The 23589-nt window shown below is 42.6% G+C and overlaps 1 protein-coding gene across 1 annotated transcript in view; it reads right to left on the bottom strand.

Annotated features, from left to right (window-relative positions):
• Nucleotides 1–23589, bottom strand: part of LOC120032676 (VPS10 domain-containing receptor SorCS1-like) — a 178951-nt gene that overhangs the window by 56758 nt on the left and 98604 nt on the right. Inside the window, exons 3-4 of the mRNA XM_038978874.1 lie at nt 18753–18852; nt 2956–3114 (exon numbers count right to left, since the gene is read on the bottom strand). Coding sequence (XP_038834802.1) covers nt 2956–3114; nt 18753–18852 — 259 coding nt within the window. The remainder of the gene's footprint in view (nt 1–2955; nt 3115–18752; nt 18853–23589) is intronic.

Genomic DNA, 23589 nt, shown 5'->3' on the forward strand with positions numbered 1-23589 from the left:
CTCACCCTCCACCTGACTCATAACAGCTCACCTTGTTTTGATGTCTGACAGAGGGCAAAACCGACAGAAGACAGAAAGCCTCTGATGACAAAAGAGACAGTAGCTAGCTACCAGATACAGTAGTTAAGTGATCTATCTCTCTCTCTCTCTGTGTGTGTGTGTGTGTGTGTGTGTGTGTGTGTGTGTGTGTGTGTGTGTGTGTGTGTGTGTGTGTGTGTGTGTGTGTGTGTGTGTGTGTGTGTGTGTGTGTGTGTTTTCTAGAAGTCCCTCAATCTAAGACATGCAAATAATGAGGCGGAATAGCTCCAAGGGACCACTGCAAGATAAATGAAGGAAAGGGGAAAGACAGGAGTAGGAGAGAGGGAGAGGGAGTGAGGAAGGAAGGAAGGGAGGGAAGTAGAGAGGTTGCCTGACGACTCAAACTGAATTCCTCCGCTGCTCGTCTGAGACTGCCATCATTGAAGCTATTTGTCGTGATGTCAAAATGAGGGGTGTTGTACAAAACAAAGTCATCAGTGATTGGATCATTTCTAACGAATCAGGTTATCAAAGCCAGTTTTCAAACCCACTGCTTCACCTACGTGTGTTCTGGCTCTGGCCCGACCCATCGGTTTCTGGGATCCAATCAAAATGGATAGAATTTGTTTGCATTCAAGAAATCGTCTGGGAGGTACTCAGATTCAGACTCATTGCGGAGAATAAACTAACGGTCGTGGGCGTGGCGTAGCATTTAGCTGGAGCAAGGAGTCTGGGTAGTCAGGTAAGTAGAGAGGGGGGTAGGTACGGAGAGTGAGCGATTGAGATAGAGAGAAAAGGAGGAAGAGAGAGAGGGAAAGAATGAGAGAGAGAACAAGAGGTACGCACATATATTAAACCTGTATGCTGTATACACTGAGTGTACGAAACATTATGAACACCTGCTCTTTCCATGACATGCACTGACTAGGTGAATCCAGTTGAAAGCTATGATCCCTCATTGGTATCACTTGTTAAATCCACTTCAATCAGTGTAGAGGAAGTGGAGGAGACAGGTAAAATAAGGATTTTTTAAGCTATGAGAAAATTGAGACATGTATTGTGCATGTGTGTCAATCAGAGGGTGAATGGGCAAGACAAAAGATTTAAGTGCCTATGAAAGGGGTAAGGTCGTAGATGCCAGGCGCACCGGTTTGTCTCAAGAATGGCAATGCTGCTGGGTTTTTCATGCTCAACAGTTTCCTGTGTGTATCAAGAATGGTCCACCACCCAAAGGACATCCAGCCAACTTGACACAACTGTGGGAAACATTGGAGTCAACATGGGCAAGCATCCCTGTGGAAGGCTTTCGACACCTTGAAGAGTCCATGCCCTGATGAATTGAGGCTGTGCTGAGGACCAAAGGGGCAGGGGGGGGGGGGGGGGGGGTGTTTGGTTCAACTCAACATTAGGTAGATGTTTTTAATGTACAGTATATGCATGGCCAGGTGCATCTTATAACTACAGCCAAACACCTCCCAAGTTACACTAAGTACGTCCTCAGGAAAGAAAAGGGAAAAATTCATTATTTATCAGATGTGAAACATTAGGCCCAAATTGCTCTGGCTGCAAGCAATGCATTTATTAATGGTAATGGTCATTCTCCAAATTGCTATAAATCGCAGGTCTGGAATATATATTTTACATATTACCATCTCCTGCCTCAGTAGTTCATCAGTAATTACCATCATCAGACAGCGTCTCATATATTAGACGGTTATTTATTCTTAAAACGCCAACGCTTCATTCCCTTGGACTAGAATCTTGATGATTCATTGCCACATTTTTTTTATACCTTAGATGCCTTTTCCGAAAATACTGTAGGGGATATCAAATCCCCGAGTCATGGAGAAAAGGAATTAGTCAAACCCTCGGTCTAAGGGTAGATAATACACGTTTAACCTTTGTTAAGGTGCATATGACTGTTTATCTGGGTTCACCTCTGTTGGTTTTGCTTTCTCCTAAAGTTATTGGAAGGAATGCCGGGCCTACATTTAACGGATGAGGAGCTTAAGGGACTTGGGGATTCGTCCTCTAAAGTCCCCAAACTGCACCGGAAAATCCTCATGTAGGGCTACCTGAGCCACATATGCAGTAGGACTCTATGAAGAATATGGAGTATATTGAGTGTATGGCACTATATATGGAATATATGGGGAATATTAAGTGTGCAGTATGGCACTATATATGGAGTATGGCTCCATATACAGCAATATGTAGTAGATTGAGTATATGACACTATATATGGAGTATAGAGTATATGGCTCTAGTCTCAGCCACAGAAACTCAATTTATTAAAATAAAGCAAATCGTTGAGTAAGTTATGAACACTTGACTTTGCCACTCATCTAAACTCCAATATATTAAATAGAATCAACAATCATCAACCCTCATAGTTTAAAACCCACTCACGTTCTTAGTTGAGGGCTATCATAAGTTTAAATCCACTGACAATCCACAAGATATGCTAATCAAGTCTCTCTCTCTCTCGCCATGGTAATGTGACTCACTCAACTGCAGAGTAACTAGTCCCCAACTGATGCCACCTCATCCCTCACCCCACCGCCTGACTCAGAAGAATTATCATTTAATTACCATAGTGAATGACTGTAATGTTTGTTTATGTGTCAATTAATCCCATCAGGGATGGGTTGCCAATTGGCGATTTGACACAAAACAACAACAAAAAAATCATTCATTCATAACAGCTCGTCTTGTTTTGATGTCTGACAGAGGGCAAAACCGACGAAAGACAGAAAGTCTCTGATGACAAAAAGAGACTATAGCTAGCTACCAGATACAGTAGTTAAGTGATCTCTGTGTGTGTGTGTGTGTGTGTGTGTGTGTGTGTGTGTGTGTGTGTGTGTGTGTGTGTGTGTGTGTGTGTGTGTGTGTGTGTGTGTGTGGTCGCGTGTGTCAGTCAGTTCTCTCTCCTCCTACCTTCTGGTCATGGCTGTAGGCAAGGATCCAGTCCTCCTGCTCGGGGTGGAAGAGCAGGCTGAGGATGTAGAAGCTGAGGCGGTACTTCTGATAGGTGGCTCCCTCATCGGAGCTGATCAGCAGGCTGCTTTCCACCTCCGGGTCAGTCAGAAGCATGATCTGAATGAGAGCAGACAGAAATAGAATCAGAGCTAGCCATGCAGGAAGCTGGTCCTGGAAGACTGGGAGATATTATAGTTGGCTTGGGAGTGAGGCTTGGTTTCAATCAGTGTTGGATAAAGATAACTCCGATTTAAATGGTATATATTTTGGTAATCCATGCAGTGGAGGCTCCTCAGAGGAGGAAGGGGAGGACCATCCTACTCAGTAAATATCATAAAAAATAGTGAAACATTAAAACAGTTATCCTTTTTAGATAAAACTATACAAAATGTATTCACGTCACCAAATTATTTATTAAAACACACTGTTTTGCAATGAAGGTCTACAGCAGCCTCAACAGCACTCTGTAGGGTAGCACCATGGTGTACTCAGTGGACAGCTAGTTTCCGTCCTCCTCTGGGTACAACGACTTCAATACAAAATCACCCCCTTCCATAGACTTACACAGTAATTGTGACAACTTCCGGAGGACGTCCGCCAACCTATCAGAGCTCTTGCAGCATGAACCGACATGATGTCCACCCAATCAATCAAAGGATCAGAGAATGAATCTAGTACTGAAAGCATAAGCTACAGCTAGCTAGCACGGCAGTGCATAAAATGTGGTGAGTAATAGACTCAAAGAAAGAGAAAGCCAATAGTTGAACAGTTTAACAAATTAATTTAGTTAAAAATGAAGAAGCAAGAGAGAGAGAGAACTATATTTTGTTGTATTTTTTCCTACTTTCACTTAGCTAGGGAATGCAGCTAGCTAGTTTAGCCTACTCAAATACCCAGCTCAAACAGAGAGGGATGCTATGTTAGCTAGCTGGCTATGGCTATCCAACACTGGAACTCTTCCAAGTCAAGGTAAGCTTTTGGTTTAATTAATGTCTTGCTACCAGGCCCCATCGGTGTAACCGCTACACTGCTTGCTGACTGTACACTGTACTGCATGATTGTAGCGGGTTTACTAATGTGTTAGTTCTAGTAACCATGTTGACTGGTGACAATGATGTAGGCCGTGTGTCGCGGTTAGCGGTTACGATATGAAGGTTTGGCTTAGAAAGTTTTTTTTGCCTAGTCACAGACAGCTAATGTGTTGTGTACTGAAGTCCACAAGCGAAGGGAAAATGTGAGCGGAGGTGTATGTGGCTGCTGTGAAAGTGACAGGGATAAACAGGGATAAAAATACCTGAATTTGTCAAACAGAAACTCTTGTTTGCAACTGCTGGACTAATGATTACACCCTAGATCAACTAGATACAGCCAAGAGTGTGCAAAGTATTGAATGTGCCACTGTCTGTCACCTTGATTACTCAAATTGTCCTCTCAACCTTTGCAAATTAGTTGTAAACTTTCATTCATAGGTTAGATTGTAGCAACCTCGTGACGGGAATAGGGAAAATTTGAGTTTCATGTAGTAACCTAAACCTATCGATGTTACATTGAGCTGGTAACAGAAATAAGACCATGCTCATCTTAAACGTCACAGACCGCCACTGAATCCATGTGATGGGCAGCTTGAGAGTTTGAAGTTGCATGATTGAAAAAATAAAATAATTATTGGATTATATGATTTGATTATAAAGTCTACATTTAATAACAGATATAATGTACGTAATTTGCGGTTCTAAATTGGCGTCTTTAGACTCACTGTCTTCTCCCGCTTGTTAGATATCTCAATTATAAACCTGTGTTCCGCTCTGCTAGATCCTAATTATTGCTGTAGAGACAGTCTTTTAAAACACCTTTTGCCTATCTTGTAGCGAGTGTGTATGGGTAACGCATTCAGATTGCTCTCTTTCTCTCCTGCGCTCTGTTCAGTCAGGCTTTGAAAGCTCTAATTTCCCACAAGCTTTGTTCTTTTCTTGGAGGTTCACAAATTTTCCCCCTGTGATTGTGCCAAATGAGAAAAAAAAACACATATATCAAAAGATATAATCAGCAGCAAATGTAATTGAATCAGTCATCCTGAACACTTACATAACCCCTTATCAGTAGCACAGTGGGAAGGAAGTAGAGTGTGTGTGTGTGTGTGTGCGTGTGTGTTAATAAAACCATGAACTGATTGGCACATATTATCCTAACTCATCCATCCAGTAGTGCCCACAATTTCAATGTCAGACAACGACTCTGAAACCTCCACAGTGTCAGACAACGACTCTGAAACCTCCACAGTGTCAGACAACGACTCTGAAACCTCCACAGTGTCAGACAACGACTCTGAAACCTCCACAGTGTCAGACAACGACTCTGAAACCTCCACAGTGTCAGACAACGACTCTGAAACCTCCACAGTGTCAGACAACGACTCTGAAACCTCCACAGTGTCAGACAACGACTCTGAAACCTCCACAGTGTCAGACAACGACTCTGAAACCGGCACAGTTTCAGTGTCAGACAACGACTCTGAAACCGCCACAGTTTCAGTGTCAAGACATTATGGAACCGTCAAACCGTTGAAGTCTATGAGTCTCCTCACACCACCATATTTCTATAGTTCACCCTTCCCGAGCGAGACCACTGATAACATTACGCTAGCAAATTGTAATTAATGACACCAGTCGTGCAGGGATCACACCGCTATGGAACCATGCTGACTGGGTTATAGAGGATAGAGAAAAGGCTAACGGAGTAGGGAGACACAACCTTCAACCAACAACCCAAGGTGATTTTAACAGGTTCCGCTGTGTCACATGACAGATGTCTTTCCAATCAGTTATCACTCTTTCTCGGCTTTTCCCCATTTGACAAATCTCCTAAGTTTCCCTGATTACCATCAATAGCGGTGGATTTGGGAATGGGGCATGAGCTAAAATGCCCAATACACTTCCAGCAGGAACCATTGGCTATTTAACATAGAGTCTCAGCTGCGCCTGCTCAAGCTTGCTAAGTCATTTGTCAAACTATGCATGGTAATGGTAGCTATAGTGGGCCGACCCCAAACACAAGTTCATCAATCACAGTGAGCTAGCTAGCGTGGCCCCATACGTGATCCACATGCTGACCAATCCAATCAAATATCAAATGCAGCAGCCAACACGGTTTCTTTTTACATTCCATACACAATTAACACTTTGTAAGAGACAGTGTTTTAACTCTGGGCACTATTAAAACTTTGTCCTATAAATATGGAAACAACACCCTATTGTGATACAGCCCTATTCTAGCCTAGCCTATGTAGGCTAATGCAGCTATTGTGATACAGCCCTATTCTAGCCTAGCCTATGTAGGCTAATGCAGCTATTGTGATACAACCCTATGTAGGCTAATGCAGCTATTGTGATACAGCCCTATTCTAGCCTAGCCTATGTAGGCTAATGCAGCTATTGTGATACAACCCTATGTAGGCTAATGCAGCTATTGTGATACAGCCCTATTCTAGCCTAGCCTATGTAGGCTAATGCAGCTATTGTGATACAGCCCTATTCTAGCCTAGCCTATGTAGGCTAATGCAGCTATTGTGATACAGCCCTATTCTAGCCTAGCCTATGTAGGCTAATGCAGCTATTGTGATACAGCCCTATTCTAGTCTAGCCTATGTAGGCTAATGCAGCTATTGTGATACAGCCCTATTCTAGCCTAGCCTATGTAGGCTAATGCAGCTATTGTGATACAGCCCTATTCTAGCCTAGCCTATGTAGGCTAATGCAGCTATTGTGATACAGCCCTATTCTAGTCTAGCCTATGTAGGCTAATGCAGCTATTGTGATACAGCCCTATTCTAGCCTAGCCTATGTAGGCTAATGCAGCTATTGTGATACAGCCCTATTCTAGCCTAGCCTATGTAGGCTAATGCAGCTATTGTGAAGGGAGGATTATAAGCGGTTTCATCAATTCGGGGAACACTCACAACGACTTATTTCAATAATTTGTTTTTGGAATATGGAAATCGATATATCCTAGTGCGACGTGGAAATGGATTATAAAGATTCTGGTGAGCTTCTCGGGGATGTGGTTGTATATCTGATTAGTTCCACTTATAACCTTCAGATGAGAGAAATGAGGGGAAGAGTTGGACAGATGTGGCAGCGAGGGAATGAATCCTGTAGGAGTTGTGTTGAATACCATATTCTGCTTCATAAGACGACATTAACCATCAGCGGGACACAGGGCAATGACGTTGCCAAGTATTCAGCAGTTATACTTTTATCTAAATACTCGTCTTCACTTAACATGGATAAGCCTTTAGACTTATGTTTTCTCTGAACTTTACCTTGTCTTTTTACATATTTATATAAAACTGGATGAAAATGTCAACAACATCCTCATCATGCAGAATATCATGACTGTTTGCTTAGACATAGCTGTATCTTTAGATACGCTATCTTGGAGCTTCACCTTGTAATTGAACAGATTTATATTGCAAACTGCATAGAGATGTCAACATCCTCTTCACACAACATGACATTACGGTGTCATGTTTAGACAGGAAATGACAGACTGAACATGTTGACTCAATCAACGTTTCCAGGAGTAATTTCAAGAAACCATCACACTCTGGTCAAAACAACTCTGAAAATGCATGGCCAAATGTTGCGTAATGTTATGCTTTTTTGTCTTAACGGAGTTTTGGAAATAAAATGAGAAAAACTGAAAAATAGAGTCTCAAGGAATCACGCTGACCCTGAACCTTTCTCCATCAGAGTTCCATGCTCTGTAATCCACAAATAAACGCTGGCATTTTGTTCATTTCTACACTTCGCACTTTCCCCTGAGGGGAAAAGAGAGGGCATGCCTGGAATTGCTACCATTGTGTGTGTGTGTGTGTGTGTGTGTGTGTGTGTGTGTGTGTGTGTGTGTGTGTGTGTGTGTGTGTGCGTGCGTGTGCGTGTGCGTGTGCGTGTGGGTGTGGGTGCACGTATTTAGTTTATGAGGCCAAAGAGGTTCAAAATGACCAAACGGTAAATGAAGCAGCCACCAACTGCAAGACGTTTAAGAAGTGGGCGATGAATAACACAGTGAGTTAATAGCCGTGCAGCAGTAAATACTCAGTGATAGAATATTAATGAAATTAGGCCCATATTTTCCACCCTAGTCACAGTAATTGGATTGTGAAGCCTCTCTCTAAATCCAAGCGTAACACAGTCGGTGCCCCAGCGACAAATATACTCTCTTTGCACTATAGGAAGTTCAAATGGCAAGATTTCAAGGAAATTCATGGAGAAGAGTAGAGGGAAAGTAGTACTCACTAAATTGTAGCTTCTAACAATAGACCCCCACTTTTAGGCTGATATGTTGCTACTAGTTTGACTACCCAGACATGATTATGAGAGTTTGAATGGGCAACATGACAGATGTTACTTCCTGTAAACTAGCAACAGGTGCATTTGTTGTTGAGCGGAAAACAATAGGAGTTGCTTGTTCGCTCATGTCATCCCATGGACAGTCGGTGACCAGTAAGTGAACTCCTCAGACAAAAAGGTCAGTCTTGACTGTCTCTTTCGCCTTGTAGAGACGTCTGAAGAGCAGCAGAGTAGTGTAGAAGCCATGAATCAGCCACCATCTAGTGGCCCAAGTCAAAATTACACAATACCCAACATAACTAGACCAAGGGTCTTCAACCTTTTCTTGCCAAGGGACCCCCTCCCAGGGAAACCAGCGACCCAGGAACCCTCATCATATGTTAGCAAAAACTTGTTTCTTTCACATGTCTTATCATCAGGTGAATGATAATGGCAAGGAGAAGTAATTAACATTTTATAATGAATATATTTGGTTAAGTTTTTCTACATTTTGACTTCCCCACATTATAATTGGAAGAGGAAGTGTAACTCCAAACACATTTTGACTAAGAGCACTGGTGTAGCGCAGTTTCTCTGGACCTCCGCAAAGTCTAATGCGTCAGCCCCTCAGTATAATCTACCGATCGCTGTCCGTGGTTCTGAAATTGCAACGTTTATGTGGCTGCCTATCAATAGGCTATCAGATTGGTGCTAGTGCTTGTAGTAGCCTATAGCTTTGCTTTAATGAATACATGTTTTGTTTTTTTGAAATGTTATTTTCTCATGTTAAGCCTAACATTTATGTTTCACTAAGCTATAGGCCTACAGTGTTGCAATGCTGCTGTTTAGACTGCTGGCTGGTTGCAAGAATGTATTTACTTGCTCAGTAAAGTAGGACATTCAAACGTTGCAGATTGTAAAATGAATGTTCTATGCAACAACATACGAATCAGTAACCAATTTATGTTTTTAAATACGTAGGATACAACTGTCCGGTAGCCCTATAAGCCTACCTTTGCCGTCCTCACGCTATCGCGCAGCTTGGGTCGAACGTAAAACCAGTCTATTAATGCCAATGATCAAAACAATAGCTTACTAGGGATTGTTTCATTATACAGACAATGCAGTCTAGCCTACTAGCCTATCTATAAGCTATATACAGTACTTAGCATGGTAGCCTATAGATATTACACACTGGAACTCGGACTCCACGCTGTGGGCTATCCGTCTCATCACTCGTAGGCTTACCGTCAGCTTGGTTTTCTGGGAGAGAAGGAGGTGGAGGCTCGACACTCTCACTAGAGGAACTGTCACTATTCACAAGGGGAGGAAGAAGAGGAGGGCACTGCTATAAGTCCACTCATATAGCAGGGCCCGGGCACTGAGGTCTCAGTCTGGACTGGCAGGCTGCTAGTGCTAGCTGCTGCATAACTAGGCCTAGTAGCTTCCACCTGATGTTTCGTCAGTTGAGGACAAGGTGGTCATTTGGCATGAGGTTGGTCAGATAAAGCTTTTTTTGCTGTGTTTTTGTGGACCACTTGGTCTTGCCTTTTGTTCATTCATCTTCAACAATGCACTCACTCTCCATCCGAGTCCGACCTGATTCACCTAACTTTTTTGAACTTTTGATAGCCAAATAGGTGAGGAGGCCGAGGCGGGCTGTCGCCGGCACTGCTCGGTAATAGGCTAATTAGATGCATGACAACTATATAGTCTGTCTGGCTAACCTACTACCATGTAGATTGGACAATAAACACTTCACTTGCTAGATGTGGAAATTAAAAAGGAGGGTTACTGTCAAAATAATTTCTTAAAAACATGAATAAAATGTAGACATAGGTGTGAGCTGGACGAGCTGATCAGCCCCCAGAGCTTGTGCCCCCCCCCCCCCCCCGCGGGAGTGTCCGCTGCACCAGAGGCTAAGAGCAGCTGTTCAGCTGGTTAAACAAAGGTTTGCCATGTGTTGGCGAAACTGTATGTCCGAGTTAAGAAAGCTTACCAGCAGCCAGCGCCACTTGCTGCAATGGTAGCCTATAACGCAGGTGCTTTTCAAAGCCTATGTCAAATGAGTGTAATTGGCTCCAATGAGTGTAACTTGCTCAATATTAGGAGTTGAGAAATAAAGTTGACATCATTAGAAATAAGATAATATCCTATTTTCTACTGTAGGTATGTAATTTTAAATGTGTTTATTCTGTTGTTGCAAGCAATATTCATCAAATTAAATTGAATAAAAAATATATATTTTCGCAGACCCCCTGCAGTACCTCCATGGACCAGAGTTTTAAAATAACTTCCTCTGTTTAAACTTAGCAATTTGGCCATTCGACAGAGTTCTTTCTGCATCAGCTGGTCGGATAGTCCAATTTATATTTTGAGTTAGGGCGACTCCAAAATGTGTCCAAAAAGAGAAGAAACCTCCCCAGCAAATAAGTTAGAGTTTGATGGATAGGAAGTGTATGGGTTTTTCATGAGGAAAATCATGAACAGAAACCGTCCAACTTGACAGGAGAAAAGGCAGCAAGATCATATTGCGTAAATCTTATAAGACATACTGCTCTTGAACTACAGTAAATCTGAATGTACATCTATCTTAATTACGCTCTTAGACAGTGGACAGACCATTAGATACTAAAGTTAGCCTACTGTGAGTGAAATGTTCCAATATTCACACGGACATTCTATATTAATAATGTCTTACGAATGTATCTTAATAATGCTATTACAACTGAGATAATTGTCCACAGTGCATTTTAATTACTGACAGAATTGCTTCATTTCCTCTGTATGCCTGTCTGGAATTAATAAAAATGGCCTCCTCTTTCCTTTGTAAGAAATCTCAGTGTAACACACTCACTAAGACCTAGGAAAGATAATACATCTTTAATGAAAAGCCCTGCAGTGCCTTGGAGAGATCATTTCTGCCTAATGGACTTCACTTTCTTCATCTGCTAATACAATGTACTGTCCAAGCGCTTACTAAAGATCTACCTAAGGAGTTATTTAGCGGTTGCTGCTTTGAACCCAGGGCATATCCTATTTACAGAGAACATGTCAGCAATGGAAAGGGATTGAATGGGTTTAACTACAGGGTTATGTTCATTTAGGGCAGCTTTTAAAATGTTTTACAAAGGAAAACTAAAATGAGCATTTCTTAGTGGACACGTCCAGGTAGTCTCTTCCTCTTTTTCAGTCCGTTTTCGAACACAATCCAGGTCTTGCTTTGGATGGGAGACCGAGTAGATGCCTAATTGAGGCTACGGGCAAAAGGGCAGCCAAGCAGGGACAAGGTCTGGCATGGGAAAAGAAGTGAAGTCTTCATAAGAGGGTAATAAAATGTCAGCCGGGAGACTTGGGAAGCTCGGGTAAAGGTCTCACCAAAATGAAAGGGGGGCCAAGCGGGAGGAAGAGAACGAGGGACATTGAACAAGTGAGAACACACTGTGGCAAATGGTGCATGGATCATCTTCTTGGATTTGGCTGGATCATTATTACCTCGTCATTAGTTCACCTCTTCATTTCACCCGTATTTTATCACTCCCTTAAAACTTTGTCTTGTATTTGCATACAGTATTACAGCTCTCTATTCTGGACTACATAATGAGCCCTTCTCTTTCTTTCCCTTCCCTGGTGGAGTCCACCAGCCAACCAGGTGCTGCAAAACTTTGAACTCTCCTTATTAAACACAAGTACTGTCTCTTGAGCCCAGGCATTTGAAGTCTAGACTAATTGACTATCACCTTGACATTTCCACTGCAACCCGGCCCGGACCTCACCAACACTAACATTGCATCTTCACACTGACGGTAATTGGGCCTTTATGACTCCCATCCTAGCCCCTACCACCCAACACACACACAAAAACAAATTGGAAGACATAGTGGAGTGATGTGTACAACAAGCTAGTCGGAGCTAGTGGGGGATCGATGCATAATATTAAGCATATTAATGATAATACTGTTTGCGTTGCACTTGTTGCCTCTAGAATGAAAAAAATATGTAAATGATATTTTGTGAGTGCAGACCCTCTACACTGCATCACATAATAATGAGGTCATACAAGGAAAGGCACGCAACAAAGTTTGAGGTAGGTCTACTTGAAGGGCAAGGAAGCACGCCGTTTTGCCACACCCTTGATTTTGCTTTGTCTCAAACAATCACGATACGTGGAACATTAATAAATCATAATGGAATGTAAGATTAATCGCATGTGGCGTCATGAGATGTGATCTGTGTGAGATTGCAGAAGCACTCCAAGGGGTTCTCTCTCCATTGGCTCCTCCCTCCCTCCCTCCCTCCCTCCCTCTCTCCCTCTCTCCCTCTCTCCCTCTCTCCCTCTCTCCCTCCCTCCCTCTCTCCCTCTCTCCCTCTCTCCCTCTCTCCCAGCCTGCTCATGGGCCTTAGTGTTCTTGCCTTGCTCTCATTTGTAGATTGTGCCTTAGGGCTGACAGATGTTCTATATTTTTTTCCACCGTTAGGTTGTTCGCTTCCATCACATTTACCACCACATGCACAGCTACTCCCTTCCTTCAGCCAGAGCATGGCTAACTCGCCTTGACTCAGATCACACCTGTATTGTCTCCCATGAAGAACAGTGAGATGAGTAACCACTCCCGTGCTAGTGTTTACCTCCACCAGCTGAAGGATGGTGAGGAACAGGTCAATTGCGCCGTGCTAGCACGCTAAACTATCATGCTAGAGCCAGTTGGGTCCCATGGCAGTTCCAGTTGCTAGCACGCTAAACTATCATGCTAGAGCCAGTTGGGTCCCATGGCAGTTGGGTCCCATGGCAGTTCCAGTTGCTAGCACGCTAAACTATCATGCTAGAGCCAGTTGGGTCCCATGGCAGTTGGGTCCCATGGCAGTTCCAGTTGCTAGCACGCTAAACTATCATGCTAGAGCCAGTTGGGTCCCATGGCAGTTGGGTCCCATGGCAGTTCCAGTTGCTAGCACGCTAAACTATCATGCTAGAGCCAGTTGGGTCCCATGGCAGTTGGGTCCCATGGCAGTTCCAGTTGCTAGCACGCTAAACTATCATGCTAGAGCCAGTTGGGTCCCATGGCAGTTGGGTCCCATGGCAGTTCCAGTTGCTAGCACGCTAAACTTACATACTCGTGGTAGCTGGCTCCCATGGGATTCCCCATGGGAGTTCCCTGTTTTGCTTTTGGAGTGTTCCTGTATAGGGATGTATCCTGCATACAGAAGTTATCACACCATGTGTTGCAGCTAGCTAATCATCCACTATAGCTATTAAGACAGTTAATGAGTTTAGTATGCATATTACATGATCACATATGTCGTAACCTTGGAGTGTTATCTTACATTCAAGGCTGAAAGTAAGACTTTCTTAGGTGATGGGAGCAGAGACGCTTTTTAATCATTTTACTGATGTATGAGGTTAGTACCTCAACTATCAAATGACATCCTGTTGCAGGAACATCAACAACAATCAAACGATTAAGAAAGAGGCATCACTTCTATGCTTACAAATATAATGGGGGGGGTACTAAACTGACATATGGAATTGTTAAAAGATGCTCATATGATGGACCATTTACCAATTTGATTTAACATTTTAGGAGCCCTTTAGGTATCCCCAAAAAATATTTAAACATTTTTGTGATAAAATATTGAATATGGTGTTTACTACTATAGCCCATAGAAAAACATTGACTAAGACATTCATAAATGGCACAAAAGAAAACAGTCAAAAGATAAATCATAAGGAAAAAGGTTTCAAAGTGTCTGTCCTATATCTAGGTAATATAAGAAAGCTCAGGAAATATTGTCGTTTTTTTGGACACATATCCCCCCTGAAGGTAACCCCTTATGTTTTTTGGCACAAAACTACCTCCATACTTCCACTCATTTATATGGGTTACCTTCAGATGAGTCCCGTGACACTTGTGGGGGTCGTAGTGCAAAACGAAGAACCCCATCTGTGTTCGTGAGAGTCTCCCCTTTCCAGAGGTTGTAGGTCAAACCGTTCAGATGCCACAGACGTTTTCGTGAGAAGACCGATTTTTTGGGATGTCTCATGGTCTGACAATTACCGCTGTAGCTCGGTCACCTTCAAGACGCAGCCAACATCTCTATCTTAAACTGACAGATTTTAAATGGGGATTTTTTATTATGTTACTTAGATTGACTCATGGGTGGGTCAATAGACACTTAAGGATTTGAACCAGTGTGCTACAGCATGAAAATAATCCTGCAGCAACAGGAAATGTGTGTTATTATGTGGTTTATATGATGACGTCTGAGCTGCACAGAGGCTGTCATTGTTTTGGAGCACAACACACACACACACACACACACACACACACACACACACACACACACACACACACACACACACACACACACACACACACACACACACACACACAGAAATAAATAAGGCCCTCATCTGAAACATTTGTGCCGCTGACTGCTGCTTTAGTCAATATGTTCATGAGAAAAAGCATTCATCAGTGTTTTCCATAAGCGCCGGCCGTCGGCTGAATAGCCGATAACAGACTCATTGTAAGCCGGCTACTTTTTCCACTTAAAATGTTCAATTAGATAGTCAGAAAAGTCCATGTAGCCTTCTGCCGCTAAAATGAATGATATGCATCTTCTATTGATCTATTGATAGTACAGACACCTGTCAGTCTTTCGCATGTTTTATCGGCCTATACAGCCATGGAGTCGGAGCACATAGGCTATTTACTGTGCTTTGATTGATTACCAAACGGCAAGTGTTGACTAGTTTACAAAAAGTGTCGAAACGACTGAATAAAGTCAATCTCCTATATCTCTTTGCTATTCATAAATCATACAATGTAGTTATGTCCATGGTACAGCATCGGGACATGTAAACCAAAGATCTTGTTTGTTTTTTCCGAGGATTCGAAGCCCATGAAAAGACTTGCCAGTGACCGCTAAAGTGGCTCGTCAGTGTAGCCTAGTGATGGGTTGTTCGCGAACTAACGGCTCTTTTTGAATGGATCTGTTAGGTTAATGGAACCGAATCTCCTCCATAAGAGAGATGTGTGTTTTGACTCCCTAATTTGCATACTGGTAGGCTACTCCTGCTTTTTAGCGATTATCTGCAGATAAATGATGAAAATATTCAATGAAGATGTTGAATTCTCACTGCAGGAACAATAGGAAGTGGAGAGAGCGTTCAGGTCCAAAATATGATCAAATAAAACGGATTGATAATGATACTTATATGCTAGTATTAAAAACATAGATATAGGCCTACTGATTTAATTAAAGATAACAGACAACTGCTGCTTTCTGTTTAGCAAAGTCCATGTTTAACACCTGCTTCATTCTTCAATCATACCTGTTGAAGTAAGACTGTAAATGTGACTTGAATCTCAAGAGAAGACAGGTTTAATGTTAAAAATGTTTTCTTACTTAGAAAAGAGTTGTGATCAGGACAAGGCCTAGACGATATCTAAAACTACTAACACTGCATTTCAATAATTTTCAGTCATTTTATTGTGAAGTAATGTCTTTCTACTTAATACCACAATTTGACCAAAATGCGAGGAAAAGTCATTAAAATATTCTATAATTTAGAGGTGCATTTTGGATGTACCAGAAGCCACCAAAATTGAGCTTGTTATGCAATTTTCACGGAAAGCACAGCTATTACTTCCCAAAAAAATCACTGCTTCTGAGAGGGAACCAGAGAGGTTGTTTGTCTGAATCTGTCCGTCGCTCAATCACCCTCCCCTCAAATTCCTTTCATTTTCCGGAAGCATTAGCTGCCCTACCAAACATTTGTACAAGAAAATGATCTGCAAGCATGTCAGAGGGTTTGTCGATATTTACAGTCATTACGCGTTATTTCTCTCACACATTTCTCTGTACTAAAAGCTGTTTATCCGCTATTTGCTTGTGGTTACTCTTCAACTGGACTGACCACCTGCTCTGATTCTCTGCACCTTAGCACACATGCACACACCAACACAGACAAACACACATATATACATTCATGCTACACACACATCACAACGGCTGCACTGCCCCCCCATCCACCCCCCTTCCCCAAAACACGTGTAAATATTGGACTATAAATTGTGCCTTCCTGTATTATACTTACGCTAAAATGTTTATTCTATTCTACTGAAACATTAACTTTATGTTTCTATTATTATCTTTTATTAAGTTGTATTGTGGTTGCACTGTCCAGAAGGAACCTGCCAGTAAGCGTTTTGTTGAACGATGTATACCATGCGTATCCCATACATACAACTAATAAAACTAGAAATGACTGATAGTACAGTTATTTGCCTTTGCAAGCGTTTCCCTTTCCCTTACGTTTCCCTTACTTGCCTTCGCAAGCGTTCTCATACTCAGAATGAGTCAGAATGCATGCAGTGTTCTGATCTGAGTGATAAAATAGTGATCCATTGTTTCTGACTGGTCTCCACTGGTCCTTGTACACCAGTGACCCCATGCATCTCTCTCCTCCACTCCTCTCTACTCTACCATCCCCTGCAGCAACAGAAGGTTGACTTACCCTAACAGCGTGGGTGACAGCTAGCCAGAGTGATGATGACAAAGGTAACCTGGGTCCCTCTTCCCACAGCAGGCTCTGTGTGTGTGTGTGTGTGTGTGTGTGTGTGTGTGTGTGTGTGTGTGTGTGTGTGTGTGTGTGTGTGTGTGTGTGTGTGTGTGTGTGTGTGTGTGTGTGTGTGTGTGTGTGTGTGTGTGTGTGTGTGTGTGTGTGTGTGTGTGTGTGTGTCATTAGCACCCAGTTACTCGTTTTTACACGTCATATCACCTGAGTTCTGTGTTAAAGGGGTGGCTCTGCAGTAGTATGCTGTAGTCATTTTAGAAACCCATTAGCTGTCTGTGTTTTGTTCAGAGAGACATACACTGAGTGTACAAAAGATTATGAGCATCCCGTTTGAACACTTTCAACACCTTGTAGAGTCCATTTCCCCGACGAATTGAGTCTGCCCTGAGGGCAAATCAATATTACGAAAAGTGTTCCTAATGTTTTGTAAACTCAGTGTATAAGCTAGAAGGTTTGCTGCAGAGACAGGTTGAATGACTAGGTACGGCCCAGTATGGTCTTTGTATGATTACAGGCTATTTGACTCTTAGTAGTTTGTTAGTTTTTATTTTGTAGCAACATCAAGGCCTGTACCTTCCACTTCTTGTCAATAAAACATTTAAAAACAGTGCAGGCTATCATTCCACAGGCTAACAGTCCACACTATTCCACAGGCTAACAGTCCACACTATTCCACAGGCTAACAGTCCACACTATTCCACAGGCTAACAGTCCACACTATATTTAATGCTCACTATACTGTATTCCCTGCATGTCTCACTATCAACATCTGTTACCTTGACAACATTTTCCTGGTCTTTGATGTTTTTTGATTTTGCACAATTATCTAGGCTTACCTCCTACCTCTTGTAATACAAAGTGTTCATGTTCCAAACAAAACAGGCTAACATTCCACATGACAGTCCACAGCAATGATAAAGCCCACTGATGTTTTTCCCGTCCTCTCACCATTAGCTTGACACCTCTTTCCTGGTCTATGACAGAAGCTTTCTCATTGGACTGTACACGGGGGTGAGGAGAGGCGGAGTGGAGGTTGGGGGGGGGGGGGGGGCGCCTTTCATCTTCATTATTAGACAAGAATTAACTAGGAGAAAATGACCTGTTCTGATTAGAGTCTTCTTAAAAGAGAGGAATGTGAGAAAGGAAGGATGAAGGGAGATGGGACTAATGATTCAAATTGTCAGGATGGCTCATCTTGAGGGTTGCGGGAGAAGGGGTTGGATGGGGTTAGGGGTGCAGGGGTTGGGGGGGGGGGGGTGAGCAAACGGTCGCAAATATGAAGAGCATGTCTATCCTTTGATTAAAACACTGGAATTCTTCCTTCCTTTTTTTCCTTTGTCTGGTCTATAATTAATTTGTTCCGGAAAGAGAGAGAAATGATAGGGTCGGTATAAATATTAACGATTAGAAGTATTTTTTCAGAAGAGCACTGCTAACTCTCTGGGTGGAGATTAGCACGGCTTAATGGATGTGGCGGATGTTGTTGAAGATGACTGAGGCACCAAACAGACAAATGTTTCTGCTCGTTATATATTGGCAGTTGGCATCAGCATTGCAAGTCCATTGCCATGCCTTCGTAAGTGTATCGAACTGAGCCGCAATGTGCAGATCAACTTTTTCTACTACAAAAATGACTTAGAAGTTATACTGATAGATCGTTCGAATTTGAGTCAAGTGGACTGTTTTATACGAGTTCGGACATTTGTCAGCATTTACAGTGTAAGAAGAAAAAAACACACAGAGAGACATTTAGAAAGCAGACGGAAAGCAGACAGAGAACTACAATGTTCTCATAGTTATGACAAAATAAAAACACTAAATACACCTCAAAACACATAAATGCACATTACCTTTCTCTTGTTGTTGGGACTGACGTACAAGTAGCTGAGGATTGTTTTCGCCCCCACTTTCTCATTGAGCTTCTGGTAAGTGGTTCCGTAGTCGGTTGACCTGGAATTAATCAGAGTGTTTGATGAAGACTTGATGAATTACTTGTTGTAATTAAAAATCCCCTGGAGAATGTTTAGTGGGAGAAGAAAAAAAAAGCATGCACAATTAAGTCCCGCCTCCTTGTGGTTCGCTGTTCTACGACGACACACTCAGATTACAAGGGATAATCAACCATAACCTAGCCAGGGTGTAGTGGTTCAAGTGGGAAGTTTGACCTTTATGTTTTGTATAAGCCTAAGCACCATATATCAGTACATGTAAAGTATTGTTAGAATAGGGGGCTCTGCATATCATTACAGCACATATTTGGCACAGTTAACCATTTTCATCTTTGATTTTCATATTAATCATACAGACGTAGGATCTTCATTTGATCACCATGTTGTTGCAGGAAATGCAAACTGGTAGTGTAATCAAGGTTTAAAAATGCTTCTAAAGTTTGTATATTGTGTATATTCTGTTGCTGCAGGATGATTTTCCTGCTGTGAGAAACTGGTGAAATGAACATCCTACATCTGTATGACTGTCCATTTTAATGTCAGTTAAATAGTTCCACAGTAAATGATGTGCTTGCTAGCCACTTGTTAGCTCAGTAGAATACTTATTTTTTTGAAATTGTGACACCTGTTTACATATAAATAGTCTCCTACCAGTTTGAAACAGATTCCGTACCTCACATTCTGCTATATGTGGCTGTCTAAACAAACTACTTAAACATTCATTGAAATACAGTATGTCTCCAACTATCTGACCAATGCCCATCTCTTCTTTTAAAACGGCACAGAATTCAAAACAGCATCACCAGGAACAATAGCAATTTCTCTGGAATAGTTGCTCTGTTATGGTCCAGAACAAGATTTTTGAAGTCAAATCATGTCATTTACTCCTTCAGGCCAAACTGTTAGGAGAAAAAGGCACAACGAAGTGCAACACTTCACGTAAAGTTGAAAGACTGGCTGCATAGTCTCAAGTGGACTGTTTTATAGCCGGTCAAAGACGAAGCGATTGATCCATGAGTTAGACTAGCTTTATGTAAAGTTTTCACATGGCCTCCTGCATTGTCATTCACACAAAGCTTCCTTTTTTTATAGGAATCAACAGCAATGTTTGAGTGTTTGGATTTTGGAAAGAATACTGAAAAGGCAAAATAATGTGTGAAGTTTTTTGGAGGTCGTGTCTAGGTAGCACAACTCTGTGGTTTCAAAGTATCACCATATCTGTCTGCATAAAAAAAACTACCACCCAATATGGATCCCAACAGTTGAGTCAAAGCTAGCGGTGGATGAAAGGGGATTGTGCTGAAATATTTAAGCGATGGTCAGAGTACTAATGTGAAATTTGTGTTCCGTCTGAGATGTAACATTCCAGAACGTCTCGAAGTTTGAACAACTTATCTCCCCTGCCAGGTTCATTTTATTTATAGAGAAGCGAGGCTCAATCAAGGAGCTATTTCATGTTCAGCTAAAAACACACACATAAACACACACACAACTAACACACACACGTTCAAAGCAGGCAAAGCTTCATAAAATACACCATGCATGCATCACCCTACAATGCGTGTTACTACTACTAACAAAGCAATCACCGACTTCGATAGAGGGTTTTGATTCATCCTGTGCTTAAAGAAATGTTAAATCCTGATTTTGGAAACTCTATTGAAATGGAACCGTTACAATTTTTAAGTCGTTTTTTGTTGTTGTAGTGAAGTTGACAAACAACACACAGAAACACACAAATAGCCCAGCCGTGTGACTCAGCCTGGTGACTTTCATTTTCCCTTTTTCAGATTTATTATGGGATGGTTTCCATGTCGATTAAATACGGGCATCTCTCGGTGAACTCCTGAATACCAGTGGTAACATCTATAAACGGGTGGATCCATCGACACTTTGGACCACAGGACAATGACATCATCTGGCTATTGATCTGCTCCTCATAGAACCCCATCATACGCCTGCTGTGATTTAAGGGCCAATGACTTACTGTTAGTGGTGCAGCAACTCTCGACATGAACCAATGAAACCAATACAATCGCCCACCCCCCCCCCATTGGTTGCTCAAGGACAATGATTGCGGAAAAGGCAGTGCTGGTTATGAGCTTATGAAATGGTGGCTCTACCCCTGTCCTTCTGCTGTTATCTTCTCCATATGACCTCTGGTTTCAGCCAGCCAATTCTCTGGATTGTTCATGTGTTGGATGGAACATGGTCGAGTTAATGAAACATTATATAGAGACAAGAATAACAGGGTGGGAGGTAGCCTGGCGGTTAAGAATCGTTTAATAATCCCCGCGCCGACTAGGTGAAAAATCGTCCGATGTGCCCTTGAGCAAGGCACTTAACCCTAATTGCTCCTGTAAGTTGCTCTGGATACTGTACCAGCGTCGGCTAAATGAATAAAAATGTAAAGCGAGTCTGATAACGGTGATCTGGTTCACTGTGAAATTGGATCACTGGGGATTGTGTTACAAGTGATGGAGTTATTCCATATACCTAGCTACTCCTCACATCATATACCTAGCTACTCCTCACACCACATACCTAGCTACTCCTCACACCACATACCTAGCTACTCCTCACACCACATACCTAGCTACTCCTCACATCACGTACCTAGCTACTCCTCACATCACATACCTAGCTACTCCTCACATCACATACCTAGCTACTCCTCACATCACATACCTAGCTACGCCTCACATCACATGCCTAGCTACGCCTCACATCACATGCCTAGCTACTCCTCACATCACATACCTAGCTACTCCTCACATCACATACCTAGCTACTCCTCACATCACATACCTAGCTACGCCTCACATCACATACCTAGCTACTCCTCACATCACATACCTAGCTACTCCTCACATCACATACCTAGCTACTCCTCACATCACATACCTAGCTACTCCTCACATCACATACCTAGCTACTCCTCACATCACATACCTAGCTACTCCTCACATCACATACCTAGCTACTCCTCACATCACATACCTAGCTACTCCTCACATCACATACCTAGCTACTCCTCACATCACATACCTAGCTACTCCTCACATCACATACCTAGCTACTCCTCACATCACATACCTAGCTACTCCTCACATCACATACCTAGCTACTCCTCACATCACATACCTAGCTACTCCTCACATTATACCTAGCTACTCCTCACACCACATACCTAGCTACTCCTCACATCATATACCTAGCTACTCCTCCTCACATCACATACCTAGCTACTCCTCACATTATACCTAGCTACTCATCACACCACATACCTAGCTACTCCTCACATTATACCTAGCTACTCCTCACATCACATACCTAGCTACTCCTCACATCACATACCTAGCTACTCCTCACATCACATACCTAGCTACTCCTCACATTATACCTAGCTACTCCTCACATTATACCTAGCTACTCCTCACACCACATACCTAGCTACTCCTCCTCACATCACATACCTAGCTACTCCTCACATTATACCTAGCTACTCATCACACCACATACCTAGCTACTCCTCACATCACATACCTAGCTACTCCTCCTCACATCACATACCTAGCTACTCCTCCTCACATCATATACCTAGCTACTCCTCCTCACATCATATACCTAGCTACTCCTCCTCACATCACATACCTAGCTACTCCTCCTCACATCATATACCTAGCTACTCCTTACATCATATACCTAGCTACTCCTCCTCACATCATATACCTAGCTACTCCTCCTCACATCATATACCTAGCTACTCCTCCTCACATCACATACCTAGCTACTCCTCCTCACATCACATACCTAGCTACTCCTCCTCACATCACATACCTAGCTACTCCTCCTCACATCATATACCTAGCTACTCCTCCTCACATCATATACCTAGCTACTCCTCACATCATATACCTAGCTACTCCTCACATCATATACCTAGCTACTCCTCACACCACATACCTAGCTACTCCTCACATCACATACCTAGCTACTCCTCACATCACATACCTAGCTACTCCTCACATCACATACCTAGCTACTCCTCACATCACATACCTAGCTACTCCTCACATCACATACCTAGCTACTCCTCACATCACGTACCTAGCTACTCCTCACATCACGTACCTAGCTACTCCTCACATCACATACCTAGCTACTCCTCCCATCACATACCTAGCTACTCCTCCCATCACATACCTAGCTACTCCTCACATCACATACCTAGCTACTCCTCACATCACATACATAGCTACTCCTCACATCACATACCTAGCTACTCCTCACATCACATACCTAGCTACTCCTCACATCACATACCTAGCTACTCCTCACATCACATACCTAGCTACTCCTCACATCACATACCTAGCTACTCCTCACATCACATACCTAGCTACTCCTCCTCACATCACATACCTAGCTACTCCTCCTCACATCACATACCTAGCTACTCCTCCTCACATCACATACCTAGCTACTCCTCCTCACATCACATACCTAGCTACTCCTCCTCACATCACATACCTAGCTACTCCTCCTCACATCACATACCTAGCTACTCCTCCTCACATCACATACCTAGCTACTCCTCCTCGCATCACATACCTAGCTACTCCTCCTCGCATCACATACCTAGCTACTCCTCCTCGCATCACATACCTAGCTACTCCTCACATCACATACCTAGCTACTCCTCACATCACATACCTAGCTACTCCTCACATCACAT

Source organism: Salvelinus namaycush, chromosome 39 (genome assembly GCF_016432855.1).
Source record: "Salvelinus namaycush isolate Seneca chromosome 39, SaNama_1.0, whole genome shotgun sequence".
NCBI lineage: Eukaryota > Metazoa > Chordata > Actinopteri > Salmoniformes > Salmonidae > Salvelinus > Salvelinus namaycush.